The sequence below is a fragment of the Pan paniscus genome, chromosome 18 (assembly GCF_029289425.2).
Source record: "Pan paniscus chromosome 18, NHGRI_mPanPan1-v2.0_pri, whole genome shotgun sequence".
NCBI classification, from domain to species: Eukaryota; Metazoa; Chordata; class Mammalia; order Primates; family Hominidae; genus Pan; species Pan paniscus.
In genome coordinates this window covers 94,471,836-94,490,452 of record NC_073267.2, presented here as the reverse complement: position 1 = coordinate 94,490,452, position 18,617 = coordinate 94,471,836, and the positions used below count along the sequence as shown (strand labels likewise).

The 18,617-nt window shown below is 41.7% G+C and overlaps 1 protein-coding gene across 2 annotated transcripts in view; it reads right to left on the bottom strand.

The window, feature by feature from the left end:
• The window catches only part of USP10 (ubiquitin specific peptidase 10), an 80,105-nt gene that overhangs the window by 39,350 nt on the left and 22,138 nt on the right, over nucleotides 1–18,617 (bottom strand). For both annotated transcript variants that reach the window (XM_034940842.3, XM_057300133.2), the window contains exons 2-3: nucleotides 6,809–6,877; nucleotides 19–79 (exon numbers count right to left, since the gene is read on the bottom strand). In XM_034940842.3, the coding sequence (XP_034796733.3) occupies nucleotides 19–79; nucleotides 6,809–6,877 (130 nt within the window). The remainder of the gene's footprint in view (nucleotides 1–18; nucleotides 80–6,808; nucleotides 6,878–18,617) is intronic.

Here is an 18,617-nt window from a genome sequence, read left to right as displayed (position 1 = left end):
AGGAGAGAACTAGCTTACCATCGGGTAGTTTATCCACAGCCTGTGTGCCACACAGAACTGTTCCACTGTATGGAGGAAGCTGCACAAGGAATCAGAAAACAAATTTTAATTCAACAAAATGTTAAAACCAACACTTACCATTTAATTAAGGCAACAATTCATTAAAACTCTTAATCCATACAACTTTGCATACCGTTACTTCTAGCAGAATAACATACATGAAGAGTCAGTGCAATCTAAATCATCTTCATTTAACGAAAAAAACACAATAGAAATGCTTTCAAATATTTATCACTATTAAACAGATCCGAAAATGAAGCCAAAAGGAATAAAAATGAACTCCAATGGACATGTAAATCGGCTACAATAAAATGCTTATGATACATCCTTCTTTCCACAGGATGTCAGTGACTGACCATCCAGACCACAGACACTTTTGTTTGTGCACTAGCAAAGATGACTCTTCCTGACTGCACCTCTTATTCACGATCACTACATTGCAACACAGCCAGTAGAGGCTGGGACCAGGTCCATGGTCGGAGAGCAGAGGAAAGCACACTATAAACAAAAAGCCTGGTGACTGCGGCTCCCTTTTTAACACAGTGCCTTAATTAACTACATTAACAGCTAGAAGTCACATTCCTTGTTTGGCAGACAGAAAGCAGAATGGGAACTGTCTGACCTCTTTGTAAAAAGCTGAAAGGTTATCTCAAAAATAACTTAAATTTTTCTTCTTCCTAGCTATTCCATAACATTTATTTAAGAGTTGGAAATGCTTCCAATGGACACATTGGGTGTAAGAAAGTTTAGGAAGGGGCCGGGCATGGTGGCTCATGCCTGTAATCCCAGCAATTAGGGAGGCTGAGGTGGGTGAATCACTTGAGGTCAGGAGTTCTAGACCAGTCTGGCCAACATGGTGAAACCCCATCTCTACTAAAAATACAAAAAATCAGCTGGGCGTGGTGGCAGGCACCTGTAATCCCAGCTACTTGGGAGGCTAAGGCAGGAGAATCGTTTGAACCTGGGGGATGGAGGTTGCAGTGAGCCGAGATCGCGCCACTGCACTCCAGCCTGGGCAATAGAGCAAGACTTTGTCTCAAAAAACAAAACAAAACAAAACAAAAACAAACCCTGTCTCTACTAAAAAATACAAAAAATTAGCCGGGCATGGGCGTGGGTGCCTGTAGTCCCAGCTACTCAGGAGGCTGAGGCAGGAGAATGGCGTGAACCCGGGAGGCGGAGCTTGCAGTGAGCCGAGATAGTGCCACTGCACTCCAGCCTGGGCAACAGCACAAGACTCTGTCTCAAAAAAAAAAAAAAAAAGGTTTAGGAAGAAAAGGGGTAAGGCAAGCAGAGAGACAAACTGCTACCTGAGGGCAGAACAAAAGAACAAAAAGACATTCTGGTGCAGCACTTCCCAAAGTCTGTTCACTGCAGTACAATGGCCAGTGCAGGAATGGCCCTAGGGCCAAAGTTCAGAGGCTCCCAGGTAAGTCTCATGCCCAATACTGTATGAGAGCTGCTGCTTGATTGGCTTCCTCAGCTGAGTTCTCCAGTGAGATCTCAGCACACCAATTCAATAATCACAGCAGTAAAAGCTTCTCTCTGCTAGTAACGCAGTAAGTTCTCTTCCCAGAGAATTATGACAAACAGGAAAACACAGGGCAATTCAAAAGAAGCCAACACCTTCAGGAGTTGACAGCTGCACTTATCTCCACCACCAGGGGGCAACCTAGTACTCATCACGTTGACACCCAGAAGAAAGCATTCTGTATGCTGAGACGGGCTACACTAGCCTTGGCACCCGCAAGGCAAAGACCATTCCACACACCAGCATTGATGCTGGCAGGCACCTGGAGCAGAGAGGTGGGTCTATAAGGGCAGTGGACACAGCGGCCATGTGTGTCTCAGGAAGCCTCCATCTCGTTCAAAACCCTCTGTGGTCACAGAAGACAGTTTAGAAACTGATACATAGAATGCCCTCTTTTTCTGTTAATGACACTAGGATGCCCCCTGGTGACAGAAAGCTGTGTTATTTTGAGGCATGAAAAGTGTTTTGAATCACTCTATTTTTACACAAAATTTATTGTAACATCAAGAAATCATCTTTTTCTGAGTCAAAACAGTTTCATCACTATTATATCAATATTCTCTTCACACTTCCCAGTATTCTGTTCTGCTCGGGGAAGACAGAATGCTGAAGGAAACCTCCAGACCCGAGAGAGTGCAGCAGGCTGGGAAGACGCACAATTCGGAGAAGGGATCTCTTCACCCATCCACTTCAAAAGCCAGTACAAGGCAGAGAGCTGTTAGAACCCTGCTCACCATCTTCCGGCTGTCCCCTTCCTCAACATTCAACCACGGGGTGTGAACACTCACTCAACTCCCAGCCACTCCCACAACATGCAGAAGAAAACCCCAGCAATCGGGAAAAATACACAGATGACGCTGAGGACAAGCCAAGTGGAAAGGCGGGGCCAGTAATGCCAGGTGGCGCTGACTGAGGGTGGAGAGGCTGGAGAGGCTGGACCAGTGACACCAGGTGGCACTGACTGGGCACTCAGGGTGTGCCAGGCACACATCCTGCTCCTCCTCAACAACTCTGGGGAGGAGGTCCTGTTACTGTGGCCCTCTGACAGAAGAGGAAGCCAGGCGACACTGCCAGCTTCAGATGAGGAAGCCAGGTGACAGTGCCAGCAGGTGACACTGCCAGTAAGAGGCACAGCAGGGATCTGGTGAGACGACCACCATCAAACTCCCAGATGACACTGCCACCTTTGGTAAGCATGCTCAACACACTTACTTTGATTTGCTAAGCTGATAAAAGAGCGCACCTGCAGGAATGCCAGATGGGTTGTGGCACTGTGGAAATGTGTGTGTTTTACTCCACAGGCACACAGCACCTTTCATTCAGCAAACCTCCCTCACACATCAGATGCACTTAGTCTGTGGTAACTGGATATCTAAATACACAACAGAATAAAAGTGCCAGGATGGTTCAAAGTTCACTCATTAACTATTTAACTATTTGGAAGAATACAAAGTTCAAAAATCAAAGACATAAAATTCCCTAGACAAATGCAAAGTGAGCAAGGGAAAAAACTGTCATCTATTAATAGTTATGCTAAACGCACAGTCTGAAAACAGTGCTGCGGCCTTGTGAAAAGGATACCTGGGCCCGTGGCTATAGGAAGGTCATGTTCTGAAGTCTCCCTCTGGGCTACCTGTGTGTTCTGCTTTCCGTCTCAAAGACTCTCCTGAACCACAAAGCCCTCCTTTAAAATCCCATTAAGATACCAAATTAGGCCGGGCGTGGTGGCTCACGCCTGTAATCCCAGCACTTTGGGAAGCCGAGGCGGGCAGACCACGAGGTCAGGAGATCGAGACCATCCTGGCTAACCCAGTGAAACCCCGCCTCTACTAAAACTACAAAAAATTAGCCGGACGAGGGGGCGGACGCCTGTAGTCCCAGCTGCTCGGGAGGCTGAGGCAGGAGAATGGTGTGAACCCGGGGGCGGAGCTTGCAGTGAGCCGAGATCGCGCCACTGCAGTCCAGCCTGGGCGACAGAGCGAGACTCCCTCTCAAAAAAGAAAACACACCAAATTAAGAACTGTCTCTACTCTCTACTCTCCATGAGTACCCACACACACCCACACCACACACACTGCCCACTGCCAACACTATGTCATCGGGGGCTTATTGACTCAGTCATGGTTGAGATGTCTGCTACTTCCAAAGCTGAGATTCTGGAAACTGTAAAGAATGGTGAGCATTTCCTCTTTCTTTCTAAACATAAATAACAGGATTACGACTGAGGTTTAAACATGCTTATTAAATAAGGTGACTGCATTTTTTCCACTGGAGAAAATCATTTTTAAATCACTGGAGCACAACTCTAGAAAGATGCCAGCTACCTTTCACCTGAATTCGTTTCTCCTTATGCCACTAAATTACTAGCCACCTTATCTTGCCAGTGGCAAGCTGCCAAGCAAGCAAACTAAAAGACAAAGCAACCCTCTGCTGGCAGGAGGCGCTTCTGCAGGAAGGCAGAATGCTCTTTCATCTTAACATCCCACATTTCTTAATTTTGGTTTTTCAATTCATGGCCCCAAGTAGAGAAAACAATGTTTTATCAAGCTTCTAACAACCGAGAAAAAGCATATGAAAAACTCGACTAGATTGTAACTCATGCCACAGCCACATGGTAGAAACACTGCACGTTTGAGCGGCAATTATGTTACCTGAGAGATAAAAGGCCAAACTGTACTGTGGAAGTGACACGCCTTCCCCTCGCCACTCACACACCCACAGGTCCAAGTGACACGCCCTCGCCACTCACACACCCACAGGCCCAACCACATGCCGCCCCATGAAAGTGAGTTCCTGTGTAATCATGTGCTATTATAATTCAGATTCCTGAAGATTGGGGAAAACAACTCCATCCAATTATGTTAATTACCCTGCATTTTCCCTTTTGCAGGTTACTGTGATTTTGATAAACTCTTTTTATACCCCTTCCAAACTTCACCGTATGCTCAAAAATAAGAAAAACAGAAAAGCTCAAATAAGCCCAGACACACTACGAGTTCTGAAGCTCGAGCTCATTTTCATGAGACACAGTCACGTCTTCTGTGAATAAAAGGTTTGGCATAACTTACCATCTGTACCCTTTTCATCCATTTCTACTAACATCTGTTACTCACTAGTTATCGGACCACACATTAGCTGATTTCCCAACATTTCTGTGACGTGAATAAGCATTCTGCATTTTTTCAATTTAAAAAACAAGAGAGAGAAAAGAAATGGGAGGCCCAAAAGGAAACAACGTGCCCAAACCCTGCGAGCCTGTGGAAGTGGCAGAACTGAAGTGACTCCAGGCCTTCAGACTTGAAATACGGTGCACTTTTCACTTTCCTATCACATGAAAACTCAAGTTTTTGTCTACTCACTTGCAAACAGGGACCCACCCATCCACATGTGTACACACTTGAGAAAACCTGTAGCAACTAAAACGTATGGTTACATCGGTGTGATGTGGGAAAAAATACAAAATCCCCTTAAACACACACACACACACACACACACACACACACACACACACACACACACAAATTACCCAGGCCTGGCAGCACACACCTGTAATCCCAGCTATTCAGGGGCTGAAGCGTGAGAACCCCCCCTGAGGCGGGGCGGGGGGTCAAAGTTGCAGTGAATTGTGATTGCACTCTGCACTCCAGCCTGGGCAGAGTGAGACCCTGTCTCGAAAAAAAGAAAAGAAAAGAAAAAATAGAAATAAAAAAATAAAATAAAACGTGTGGTGCTTATAGAGAGATAAGCAATAGGCCCACAGAATAGCACACTCGGAACCAGGGGAGATGCGCTGCCCAACGGGGCTGACAGGACAGCTAAGGGCTGAGTTCCCAATGAATGGTGAGGAGGCACCTGCCAGGGCCACAGGGGCAGGGAGTTCGATGCCACCTCACACATATACAAAATTCAGTGCCTCAATTTCAGCTTATTACACACTGAAGCGTGAAAACAAAATCTGAAAACTTTTAGAAGAAAACAAGACAAATGTCTTCGTTATCTAAAGGATGGGAAGAATTTCCTAAAGATATTTTTAAAACTAAAAATCCACAAACTATAAGGAAAAAAAAATCGATTCAGTTGACATTAAAGTTAAAAGTGTACTCCTCTTATCCAACAACAACAACAAAAAAATCCAACCCCAAAAAGGGTTCACCTAACATGTGAAGCTTAAAGCCCTCATGCTAGGAACAGATGCCTGTAAAACCAAAGATTAATCCTAAAATCAGTAAGAAAAAGACAAGCTACTTGATTTAAAAATATGGACAAGGGATATAAACCAAGTAATTCACAGCAGAGGACATCCGTATTGCCAGCAGACATGTGAAGAGAATGAAATAGTACCCAGATGTTTGTAATTGGGGAGATGTAAATTAAAACAATGAGAGTCCATTTACTACACATCAGATTCACAAAAATTTTAAATATGCCAACACCAACAGTTAGCAAGGTTTTTTTTTTAATACGAGCAAGAAAACTCCCATGCACTGCTGATGGGAATGAAGACTGTTAAAATCCTAGATAGCAAACGAGCAGTCTCTAGTGAAACTAAAGGGGCTCAGTCCACAGAACCCAGTAATTCCATTCCCAGGTCTGTCCCGGAGGAGCCCACAGAGGGGCACGAGGAGACATGATAAAATACATTGAGTGCAATATTTTTAACGGCTGAACTAGAGACCTAAATGGCCCTCGACAGGAAAATATGTAAGTAAATTGCAGTGTGTTCAGTCACTGGTACTGAGCACTGGAAATCAAAGAACAAGGACAAATTTCTCAGCCTAAAGAACACAACATTAGCTTAAAATAAACGACAAAATGAATATAGTATACCATTTACGTGACACTTTAAAGCACATAAAACACTACGATTGACTATGGTGATATACACGTATATGATAAAAGGTGAAAACCAGTCAGGACCAATATTTCCCAATTTCAGCAGAGTAGTTACTTCTGGGGAGAGATGGGAGAGAGGTCCAAAGGAGGCTTCAATTGCATCTGTAATGTTTTATTTGCTTTTCAAAGCCTAATAAAGTAAATACGGCAAAATGTCAAATCAAATGTCAGTCAAATCTAGTTCGTGGGTTGAGGCATTTCTCATATTAGTCTCCATACTTTTCTCTACATTGGAATTCTTTATTTAAAAAAACAAATTAAAATAGAAACATAACTATTAATTGTATCTACCCACGTACTCACTAAAACACAGTTTTGTCTTACCTCAACTGAAGATCGAGGAGTCACAAAGAATTGATTGAATTCATCAGGGCTAAAATCTCCAAAAATATACTGAAAAAAATAAGAGAGTCACTGATCACATAAAATATACAAATTATGTACTTTCAGAAAAAATGCTACATATTTTAACAATCCAATGCAACATTTGGGCCATAACCCCCAAGATCCTTTCTCAATTAAACAGAGGATCTGCAACTCAAGAGTTCTAGGTTGTTTATATAAAAGAAATACTATCGAACCTTTCCTACAAATTGTCAAAGAATACTATGAAACTGATAAAGCTTATTTTGAAACAAATCAATTTTGTATGCCAAACTTGTCGAGTCCTGCTTGCAGGAGATTTTTATTGGTTCACAAATACTGCCAGTTGTTCCATTTACCTTTCTGCTGACTCATGCCACTACCTCCATTTCCGCTTTCTCTGCCAAACATACTAAAGAAAAGCAGAAAACGTGGTTCAAATGGGAAGACAAGGAAATCCAAAAAAGGAAAATGTTAATGATCCTGATTAATGATCTTTAAAAACATCTATATAACTTTTTAGTTTAAAAATGCGTTTCCATAGGATACATAGATACACATATTATCAGACAGACACAGCCCTTGTTGCAAGCCTGATTTCACACAATTCAGAATGTGATTTTCTGGAAAACGAAGTGGTTAAACTGCATGGATGTGAGTCTGGCAAGTGCCTACCAGTTCATATTCTCCATGGAGCTTCAAGAAACAAGTCATTGAGGCCTGGCGCAGTAGCTCACGCGTATAATCCCAGCACTCTGGGAGGCTGACATGGGCGAATCACTTAAGGTCAGGAATTCGAGACCAGCCTGGCCAACATGGTGAAACCCCCATCTTTACTAAAAATACAAAAATTAGCCAGGCGTGGTGGCGTGTACCTGTAGTCCCGGCTGCTCGGGAGGCTGAGCCAGGAGAATTGCTTGAACCCGGGAGGCGGAGGTTGCAGTGAGCTCAGATTGCGCCACCGCACCCCAGCCTGGGCGACAGAGCCAGACTCCATCTCAAAAAGAAAAAAAAAAAAAAAGAAGAAGAAGTCATTGAGAAGAATCAGTGATTTCCACAACGGAGAAGCAATGATTCATTCATTTAATCAATAATTATTTAGAACCTACAAATGCCCACGTATGATCAGTACTGGGTATAAAAATGGTAAGCAGAGTGTGGTTCCTCTGTTCTAATGGAACTAAACAGTCTAGTAGCTTCCAGGGAAATTTACAAGCCAAGTGATTCAAAAATAACCAGTAACTAAATATTACATAAATGAATAATACTCATTATTATTGTAAATGTGAATAAATGGCCACTAAATATAATACCCTACTGGTAAGAATGCACAGGGAAAACGTTTCTGGAGAGCTCTTTGACAACATCTACCAAAACTATAAATATACATTAAGAACAAAAAAGTTTTCATATAATATTTACACATACTTGCAAAAGTCAACAAAGAAATTATGTATTGACGGTAACAGTGAAAATAAACAGAGCCTCAAAATGGTTCAGAAATGATCTTCTGAAATACCGTCACTTTTCAGTGAAGAATATAGAAGGTTACACCTTCCTCTCATCACCAACACTGGGAAAAGATGATATGAATTTCACTAAGAAACCCTCAAAGCAATGGAAGGGAAAATTCTATAGGCTAAAAGGAAGCAGAAAAAATTAGCACAGACTATCACACACAAAAAAAGAGCTATCAGAGATCATGAAAGTGTTCGCGGAAATTAATTACTAATTTTAAATCACTAAATTAAAAAACTCAACAGAACGTCTTAATAGCAAAATAAACAAAGCTATGGAAGGCAATGGGGCAACATTTTGAAAGTTTCGAGAAAAACGGATTTTGTTCCTAGAATGCCAGAGTATTTTTTCATAGAATTCTATAAATTACTTTTCAAGTGCAAAAGAGAAAGAACACTTTCTGTCACATACACCTTTTTCTTGGGGGGAGGAAAGGAAACTGCTTAAGAATTCCAGAAAATGAATTCGAGAAATACAAGAATGATAAAGAAGTAAAATACAAGAAACGCACGGCAGCTGTGAAGTTTAATGCAAATATTAAGAACAAATAAACTAAAATCATGCTGTTTTGTTTAATATCAATAGTAGAAACGTGGGTACTCTGTGCACATTGCCTATGGGGTATAGCCCTGCTCTGCAACGAGCAGTTAAAAAAAAAAAAAAAGTAGAGGCCGGGAGCGGTGGCTCACACCTGTAATCCCAGCACTTTGGGAGGCCGAGGTGGGCGGATCATGAGGTCAGGAGATCGAGACCATCCTGGCTAACACGGTGAAACCCCGTCTCTACTAAAAATACAAAAAATTAGCCGGGCATGGTGGCATGCACCTGTAGTCCCAGCTACTCAGGAGGCTGATGCAGGAGAATCGCTTGAACCCGGGAGGTGGAGGTTGCAGCAAGTCGAGACTGAGCCACTGCACTCCAGCCTGCTGACAGAGAGAGATTCCGTATCAAAAAAAAAAAAAAAGGTAGAAATGCTATATATTAAAAGTTATCCATTTTATCTTATGACTAACAAGAAAGGCCTTTGACTTCAGAATGTGGGGAAGATACCTAAGGATAAGAAACCAGAATGTTCTGCAGGATTATCAGGTATTTTCTTTAGGAAGGTTTTCTTCCTAGACAATGGAAAATAAACATGTTTATTTAAATCATACTTCTAAGCACACTTTCTTATTTCAGTTCACATACAGCCTAAAGTTTTCAGAGCTAGTCAATCCAGTAAGAACACTACAAATCCAAATGATTTGATAAAAATCTTGGCAGCAGAGGAGGAGAGGAGGAGAAAACAAGATTCCAAGCCACTAACACACACTTCCTGTTTCAAACGCAGACACCAAGTGGCTTCAGCATGAGTCAGCGGCAAACACCCTCAAGTCATGAGCTGGAACGCTCAGAAACGGTTCACTGAATTTTTTTTCTCCTATTATTTTCAAATTTATTAGTTTTACTTAATTATTTTTAAAGTATCTGAGAAAACGTTATAGATTTTAAGCGTTTTTATTATAACTTCATGTCAATAATTTCTCCACAGATATGTACCTTCAATCAAATTACAAAATTAACTAGGGGAAAATGAGGAAGAACTTTAGGTACAGACAGCGAGAGATCTTCAAAATACTATTAAAAGAAGAAAGCACTCTCGGTGTAAAAAAGGTAGGAAAATAGAGTATCTGTGTTGCTATATAATAACATATTTGTGTTTGTTAATAATATAGATATTTGTGTCTGCATAAAGAGACACTGGAAAGATCAACAAGAAAAAATGTGGCCCTTCACCTTTGGGACAGTAGCACTGAGTGGACGCTGAGTGGACGCAGACAGGAGTGGAGGGGATTTCCTAGCACGTTTTTTGGAGGGTTTTCTTGGGAGGGGACTACATACTTTCTTCAAAACATTAATCATAAAAAGTAAACACAACAGAAATCACCTTACAACTCTTCAAATGCACCCATTTTGCACAGACATAATTTCATAAGCATGTTAGTTTCAAGATCTCACTGACAACAGCTTAGGACTTGATGAAAACATGTCACGCAAAAAAATACACAGTAAGTAACTGCTGATTACCAGCTATGCAACACTGAACTATCATTTAACACTTGACAAATCACTAGCCACGGCTGTTTTGAACTCCAACTTAATTTCCTTAACACTGGCTCACATAGCTCAATAAACAACTCCATCAAAATACACGTGAATCACATTTTAATCCTTAAATGCATGAGCTTTTAAAAGTGAGCAGTTACACTTCAGCAATATTTAAAACCGGTCCTTTCGATTTTGTAACTGAAATAAAGGAACGGGCTAAGAAGTCAGTGCCAAGGGTTTAAGAGCATCTCTGCAAGGCACTCAGCCTCCCGGGGAACTTGATTAGAATTTCCATCTCCCATACAATGAGTATTCCCCATATGCTCATGGCAGATAAACTACATGTATCTTTTTCCTATGTGTCAATACAAATATAACTTATACTCAAGCAGGAATTCTGATACAACCCAACAACCACATATAAAGGAATCCTCTATTTGGGGAGTTAACCATCAAATGTCAGTAAAAGACAAGTCATCGATATCACAAACTAGGGGAATCCTAAGAATAAAATGGAATTTCTTAGAATTGCAATGCACATTTTGAAAAACGATAAATATTTCTTTCTTGGCAAAGTAAGCTGGCATGGTAACCATTCAAACATGGATTATGAATGATGTAATAAAATAATCCATACAAATGTGAAGGTTAAGACATCATTTTTTGTATTTAACAAAATCATATGCATCATTCAAAGCACTACAATGAAGAAGCATTTATTATCAACACTATTCCAAAAGACAAAGTGTTGCTTGGCCAGACACGGTGGCTCACGCTTGTAATCTCGTCACTTCCAGAAGCCGAGGCGAGCAGATCACTTGACTTCAGGAGTTCAAGACCAGCCCAGCCAAAATGGTGAAATCCACCTCCACTAAAAATACAAAAATTAGCCAGGCATGGTGGTGGGTGCCTGTAATCCCAGCTACTTGGGAGGCTGATGCAGAAGAATTACGTGAACCTGGAAGGCGGAGGCTGCAGTGAGCCAAGATGGTGCCACTACACTCCAGCCTGAATGACAGAGGAAGACTCCGTCTCAAAAAAAAGAAAAAAGAAGAGGTGCTGCTTATAAAACAGAATATGACAACTTTATTGGAAGGAAAAAAGGTAATTTTTTGATATGCTGATAAAACTACAAAAGGGAAAATGGCCAAATACTTCTTCAATAGCAAATACCAGTGAGTGGACGGACATAAATTATAATTTTGATAAAACTACAAAAGGAGGCCGGGCACGGTGGCTCACACCTGTAATCCCAGCACTTTGGGAGGCCGAGGCAGGCGGATCACGAGGTCAGGAGATTGAGACCATCCTGGCTAACACGGTGAAACCCCGTCTCTATTAAAAATACAAAAATTAGCCGGGCGTGGTGGCACATGCTTGTAGTCCCAGCTACTCGGGAGGCTGAGGCAGGGGAATCGCTTGAACCGGGGAGGCAGAGGTTGCAGTGAGCCGAGATCGCGCCACTGCACTCCAGCCTGGGCCACAGCGATAAAAAAAAAAAAGTAAAAAAAGGCCAAATATTTATTCAATATATTTCAATTATTTATTCAATTATTCAATTATTTATTCAATTTATTCAATATATTTATAGCAAATACCAGTGAGTGACAATTATTTAACTAAAATGATATCTGACTAAATGTTGAAGCAAGGCATGTTTGTGACACCAAAAAGTTTATCACAGAAATTCAGGACAGCCAACTGCTATTAAAATGTTCTGGTTTCACCATCTCCTTCTCCAAAAGCCTTCCTAACTTCCAATCAAAAGTTATTTTAGGTGTTTGGTAAAATGAGGAATGTTATCAAAAGAGGGGAGGAGAAACTGCTGTTCAAAAAAAGTCAATATCCTGAAAGGCTGTGGGAAACTTCCAGACTACAAAAAGCTATAGACATGATAACTAAATACATTTCCTGACCCTAGACTGGATCCTGTGCTGGAAGGGAAAATTCTAGAAAGGACATTATATGGTCAACTCCCAAAATTAGAATATGGACAGGTTAGAAAAAAGTACTGCATCAATGTAAATTTGTGAAAGTGGTAACGTATTACTGTGGTTATTTAAGAGAATATGCCTATTCTTAGGAAATACACATTCCAGAATTTAGGATTAAGTGGCTAGAGTGTATGTAATCTTCCCTGAAATCTCAAAGGGTTTGGAAAAAGATTGTATGTCTGTATATTTGCATTTGTTGGCCCATGTCTGTGTGTCTGTATGTGTATCTGTATGAGTGTGTATTTGCAGACAGAGAACTCCAGCACACACAAATGATTAAGCAAATGGATTTAATCTTAACAACAGGTGGATCTGGGTAAAGGACCATCTGGGGATTCTTTGTACTATTGTTCTTTCCGCAACTTTTCAAGTTTGAAACTATTTGCAAATAAAGAGGTTTTTTTGTTTGTTTGTTTTCTTAAAGCTAACACTGAAAATTGTGAGGTTATGAGGAAAACCTTTACCCTCTCCTTATGTTTGACTGTTTAGTGTTTTCTCTCCTCTGGAAGATTAACTTATTTCAAAGGCTGTCACATGAGGGGGGAAAATTGTAGGTGTTTGGGTAAAATAAAGATGAAAATAACTCTGTGTCTGACTTCACAGGATTTACAACCTAGTGAAGAGGCAAATGCCACTGATGACATGAATTAGTTTTGCCCATAACAGAGCAAGATAAAATACAGAACAATTCAGTTCACACGGGAGACTAAAAAGCAGGAGTAAGTTCATCGTTTCTTGTAATTTCAAAGAAAGTGCAGAGCCTAGGACATATTGGTGGCTGTCATAAAACTAAAATAAAAGCAGGTACCTGGAGGCCCTGTCAGCCATGCCACACTACAGAAACTGTGACACTGCTGCGGCTAACTCTGCCCTTCCCACAGCTACACCAAATACCATCAGGAAAGACTGGGAAGCCCCCTAAGGTTTCAGCAACTCTGCCAGAGTCAGAACACTGGGGTCAAAAGGAGGTATCAGAAAGCAGTAACAAACGCTCCTTTCCCGCGTCCTGTGGTTGCATAGGAAATGCCCAGGGGCAGGACGGCACAGAAATGCCTGCGATTCGGGGGAGCAAACTACAAGGGCTTTAGGCATTTCTTCCCCTTTTTAGGGGAAGTAAGACTGTGAACTAGAGCAGCTATTTATTCCCCTCCACCACTTCCCCTCATATCCCATCCGGCCTCCATCCCGGGCTTTCAAAACTCTCACTGTTCACATCTTTACTTTCTGATCCTTTCTCAAGAGGATGTGGAAAAAAAATATACAAGAAACACTTCGAGAAAAGGGGGGCAAGCCCACACCACAGCAGGGATGGGAACAAAACACACCTTCCTCCCTGAAGCACAGCCTGTTGGCTAAGCTGGCTCAGTTTACCTTCTGGAGGTGTGTGGAGGCCACCACGGCCCTCAGGGGGCCTGAGTTTAGAAACCCTGGGCAAAGGTTTAGACGAAGTGGGAAAACCAGTGTTCCTGCTAAAGGAAAAACAAAGACCTTGCCCTCAGAAATAAGGACACATTCCTCCATCTCAGCCCAAGGAAGGCGAGAAGGAGAAAAGATGTCTAATGTTCACTTGCACAACCTGCTGGCTACAGCTCTCCCGCCGGAACTGCGGGAAACACCACTTTCGGCTTCAGGAGACACTGGGGACTATCAGTACAGCGCGGCACTAGGGGGCGCTGCAGCACAGCATTCTGAAAGTTTCATCTCTCCGGGAATTTGAATAAATATGCAGGTTGTTCCAAATTAACATTCTCTGCCTTCAAAAGGACTGATAGAAATAGGAGATCGGCCCTGAAGGAAGAATGTAAATACTTTGCTGCTGCATTTGTACCTGCAGTTTCCGAGGCAGGTGGACAACTATGACCAATCTCTAAGAACAATCTCCCATTCACAGATGCACAGCTAAGCCTCACAGTGGCAAATGGTATAACCAGGTCACAGTCAAATACACAAGAAGCTGAGAAGTATAAAGTATTCTCCCTCTTCTCCTGATCCAAATAAGCTGAATCTGGGGAAACATGAAAAGAGCAATAGACTGTTTGGCGTGATTAAAGCCTTAATCTCATCTACAAAATGAAGGTATGTTGGACCAGACAACTTCTAAAATTCTTCCCATCTCCAAAACGATCTCTTGGATCTAAAAAGGATTAAGAAACACGGGTTTGAAAATGTCGTCAGACAGGCCGGGCACGGTGGCTCACACCTGTAATCCCAGCACTCTGGGGGGCCGAGGCGGGTGGATCACCTGAGGTCAGGAGTCAGAGAACAGACTGCCAACATGGTGAAACCCTGTCTCTACTAAAAACACGCAAAAAAATTAGCCGGGCATGGTGGCAGGCGACTCTAATCTCAGCTCCTCAGGAGGCTGAGGCAGGAGAATTGCTTGAACCCAGCAGGCAGAGGTTGCAGTGAGCGGAAATCGTGCCATCTGCACTCCAGCCCGGGTAACAAGAGCAAAACTCTGTCTCAAAAAAGAAAAAAGAAAAGAAAGAGAAAAAGAAAAAGAAAATGTCATCAGACTAATGCATGCTACAACAGGATGACTTTGAAAACATTATACTAAGTTAAAGCCACACACAAAGAGCCATAAATTGTTTCTTCCATTCATACGAAATGCCAAGAATAGGCAAATTACCAGACACAGAAAGATCACGGTTGCCAAGGGCTGGGAGGAGAGGAGAATGGGGGAGCGGGAGGCGGTGACTGCTAATGAACATGAGCTTTCTTTTGGGGATGATGAAATGTTCTAAAATGGACTACGGTGTTAGCTGCAAAACTCTGTGAATACGCTAAAAACCACTGAAATGCATATTTATTCAAATACACAAACTCCACAGCATGTGAATTATATCTCAATAAAGTTTTTAAAAAGGTCAGTACTTATATCAAAATAAAAATTTTAATTTCTTTACTAGGCTTTATGAATCAAAGCCCAGTAAGTTATGGGTGCTAGCTGATATCTACTGAACAATCATTGTGTGCTTTCAACTTCAGAAGGTGGTGTGGGTGGTTCTGAGGACATCTGGAGATGACACTATCATCAACTAGTGAATGCACCGCAGGAAGTTCGCCAATTTAACAACATGCACTGAGCATCAACAATCCACACTCAACTATGCGAGACTACGAGAGTAAAACTTTGAACACAACACACACAGGGGTCAGGGCATGGTAACATTTACAGTTTTATTACAGTGCAAGCCAACTGCAAGCTGCACTAAGTGTTACAAATGGCAGAAGCAGACAAAGGAAGAAGGAGGAAGAGAAGTTTTGTTCCCTCACTAATAGGGCTATAGCAAAATTTTGCTTTACTTTCTTGGGGCAAAGAGGTCCTGAGAAGGGAACAAAGTAGACAAACTATCACAAAGTCACTCTCACAGGCAGCCTCTCTCCTTGAAACTCAAATGTCAAAGTACTGCAATTGAGTGTCTACTTCCCTGTTTGTATATTCTATTTCTACTATTAAAGTGCTATCAAAAAGTAATCATTTTACCTTTCAAAGTATGGTTTTTAACAGGTTGGCTGTATATTAAGTGCTTTCATGGAGATTCCGAGCTAAAATTTCCTTCAGAAATTTTAGATTGAATTCAGATTGAATCTCCAAATTAGAAAACATGATTCACTTAACAGAAACCCACTTTTACCAACTTTCCAGTCCTGTGTCTATATTAGAACTGTATTACAAAATGGCCGTTAAATTTTAACTCGCTTTGCTCTTAACTAGTACTAAATAGCAAGGTAATATAGATAGCCCTCATTATTGAATAACTTGCTGTGTAAAATTGCTATTGTATGAAACAGAGCAGATAAATTAGGGAGTAAATTCAGTCAACTTTATCTGGGATAGCCCTAGCAGAAGTTCAAGATTCCACCTACTTTCATATTCATTACAATCACCTTGGTGCTGACCTTAAGAAAAAAAGAAATGGAAGATGAAACCAATAAAAAAGAAACTGTAACAGAAGCAGTTCTATCTTTGCTGGGGCCAAGGACGAACAAAAGAAGAGGCTGCAAGGGGGCTCAACGTCATTCTGGGGAATGACAGAACTGGTGTCTTGATTGTGGAGGTGATTACACAAATGTATACATCTGTTAAAATTCATGGAAATATACACTTTAAATGGGTGAAATTAACCGCACATACGTTGTACCTCCATAAAGCTGATTTCTTTAAAGTACAAGAATCGAGTTAGATCCATCTTTGTCTAGCCAGAAGTTAATGCAGTAGACTTGGCATAGAGTAGGTGCTCAAACTAGCTTTGTTGAACAAATGAATTCAGGAAGAGGAAGATGAAAAAACCCACACAAATAAAAAGCTTATCTAAGGATAAGGAATAATTTCTCCAAACTACATAGCAATCATTGTGACTTCCCAGGCGTCAGTGGGCTGACAGTCTTAACTTGATCACTCTGAATGGTTTTTATTCTCATGTTTTTATTATCACCAGAGATATTCCACCTAGGAGTACACCTTTCATTCTCAAATATAATCTTCAAATAAATATAATCAAGAAATAACACTTATTTTTAAAGTATAACACTTAAACTTCTATTTTAAAATATAAGACTTATTCAACGTAAGTGAATTAAGCTTCACAGAACACTTTAAAGGAACACCTATTTTGACCTAAAGAAAAATCATTAACAATTACCATGTGATCCATTTCCCAAGCTAAAGAGAAACCACTTTTCAAAATCTTAAGTGTATAAGGGGGAAAAAAGGCCAAAAAAAAAAAAAAACCTGGGATGTGATCAGAAGGTATCGGAGCCGGTCAATCCTTTTAAAATCGACTTTATTCCCCACCCCCCATCTTTGACCCTCAAATAAGACCACCGGTTTCCAGTGTGAAGCAGGCATGCATCCTGTATTTCTTGGTCCCTCCTTTCTGCTCAAACTGTCTTTCTGGGCACATTTCACTAAGAACCACCTATTTGTACTCAGTTTCACTTTGCTGTCAATGACAGGAACTCATGTTCCTAGGGACAAAAAATTATCTTTTAAATTGATGTACTATAAAATTAAGACGACTGAGCCGGACGCAGTGGCTCACACCTGTAATCCCAGCACTTTGGGAGGCCGAGGCGGACGAATCACTTGAGGTTAGGGAGTTCGAGACTGGCCAACATGGTGAAACTCCATCTCTACTAAAAATACAAAAATTAGCTGGGCGTGGGGGAGTCTGCCCGTAATCCCAGCTACTCGGGAGGCTAAGGCAGGAGAACTGCTTAAACCTGGGAGGTGAAGGTTTCAGTGAGCCAAGATCACACCACTGCACTCCAGCCTGGAAGACAGAGTGAGACTCTGTCTCAAAAAAAGAAGACTGACAATATCAAATGTTGGTGAGGACAGAGAAGAAGCATTCTCATACACTGCTGGTGCAGATAGAAAACGGCATGGCCGCTTTGAAAAAGCCTTGCAGTTTCTTACAGAATAGAATATACGCTTACCACATTTTACGCACAAGAAATGAAAACCTATGTCCACACAGACACTTGTACATGAATGTGAACAGCAGATTCAAACAGTGGGAACAACAAAAATGTCTATCAAGAGGAAAGAGACAAGCAAACTGTGGGACATCCACAAAGGAATACTACCCAGTACTGAAAAGGCTGGAACTCAACACTCAAAATGGCTAAATCTAAATAGTTGGGTCAGGTGAAGGTAACCAAACAAAAGAGTACAGTTTGTGTAATTCTGCGCCAATGTAATTCTAGAAAAGGCAAACTTTCTTAGCCTATAGTGACAGAAGCAGACCACTAGCTGCCTGGACAAGGTGGGGATTCATGGCAAAGGGGCATGAAGAAACTCTCTGAGCAATGGAAATGTTCTATATCTGGAGTGTGGTAGTAGTTACTACTTTGGTGTATACATCTGTCAAAACTCACACTGGGCTGGGCGTGATGGCTCCCAGCCTGTAATTCCAGCACTTTGGGAGGCCAAGGTGAGAGGATCACTTGAGAGGAGTTCAAGATCAGCCTGGGCAACATGGTGAAACCCTGTCTCTACGAAAACACAAAAAATTAGCCAGGTGTGGCGGCGTGTGCCTGTAGTCCCAGCTACTCGAGAGGCTGAGGCAGGAGAATTGCTTGAACCCGGGAGGCGGAGGTTGCAGTGAGCTGTGATCACGCCACTGCACTCCAGCCTGGCAACAGAGCAAGACTCAATCTCT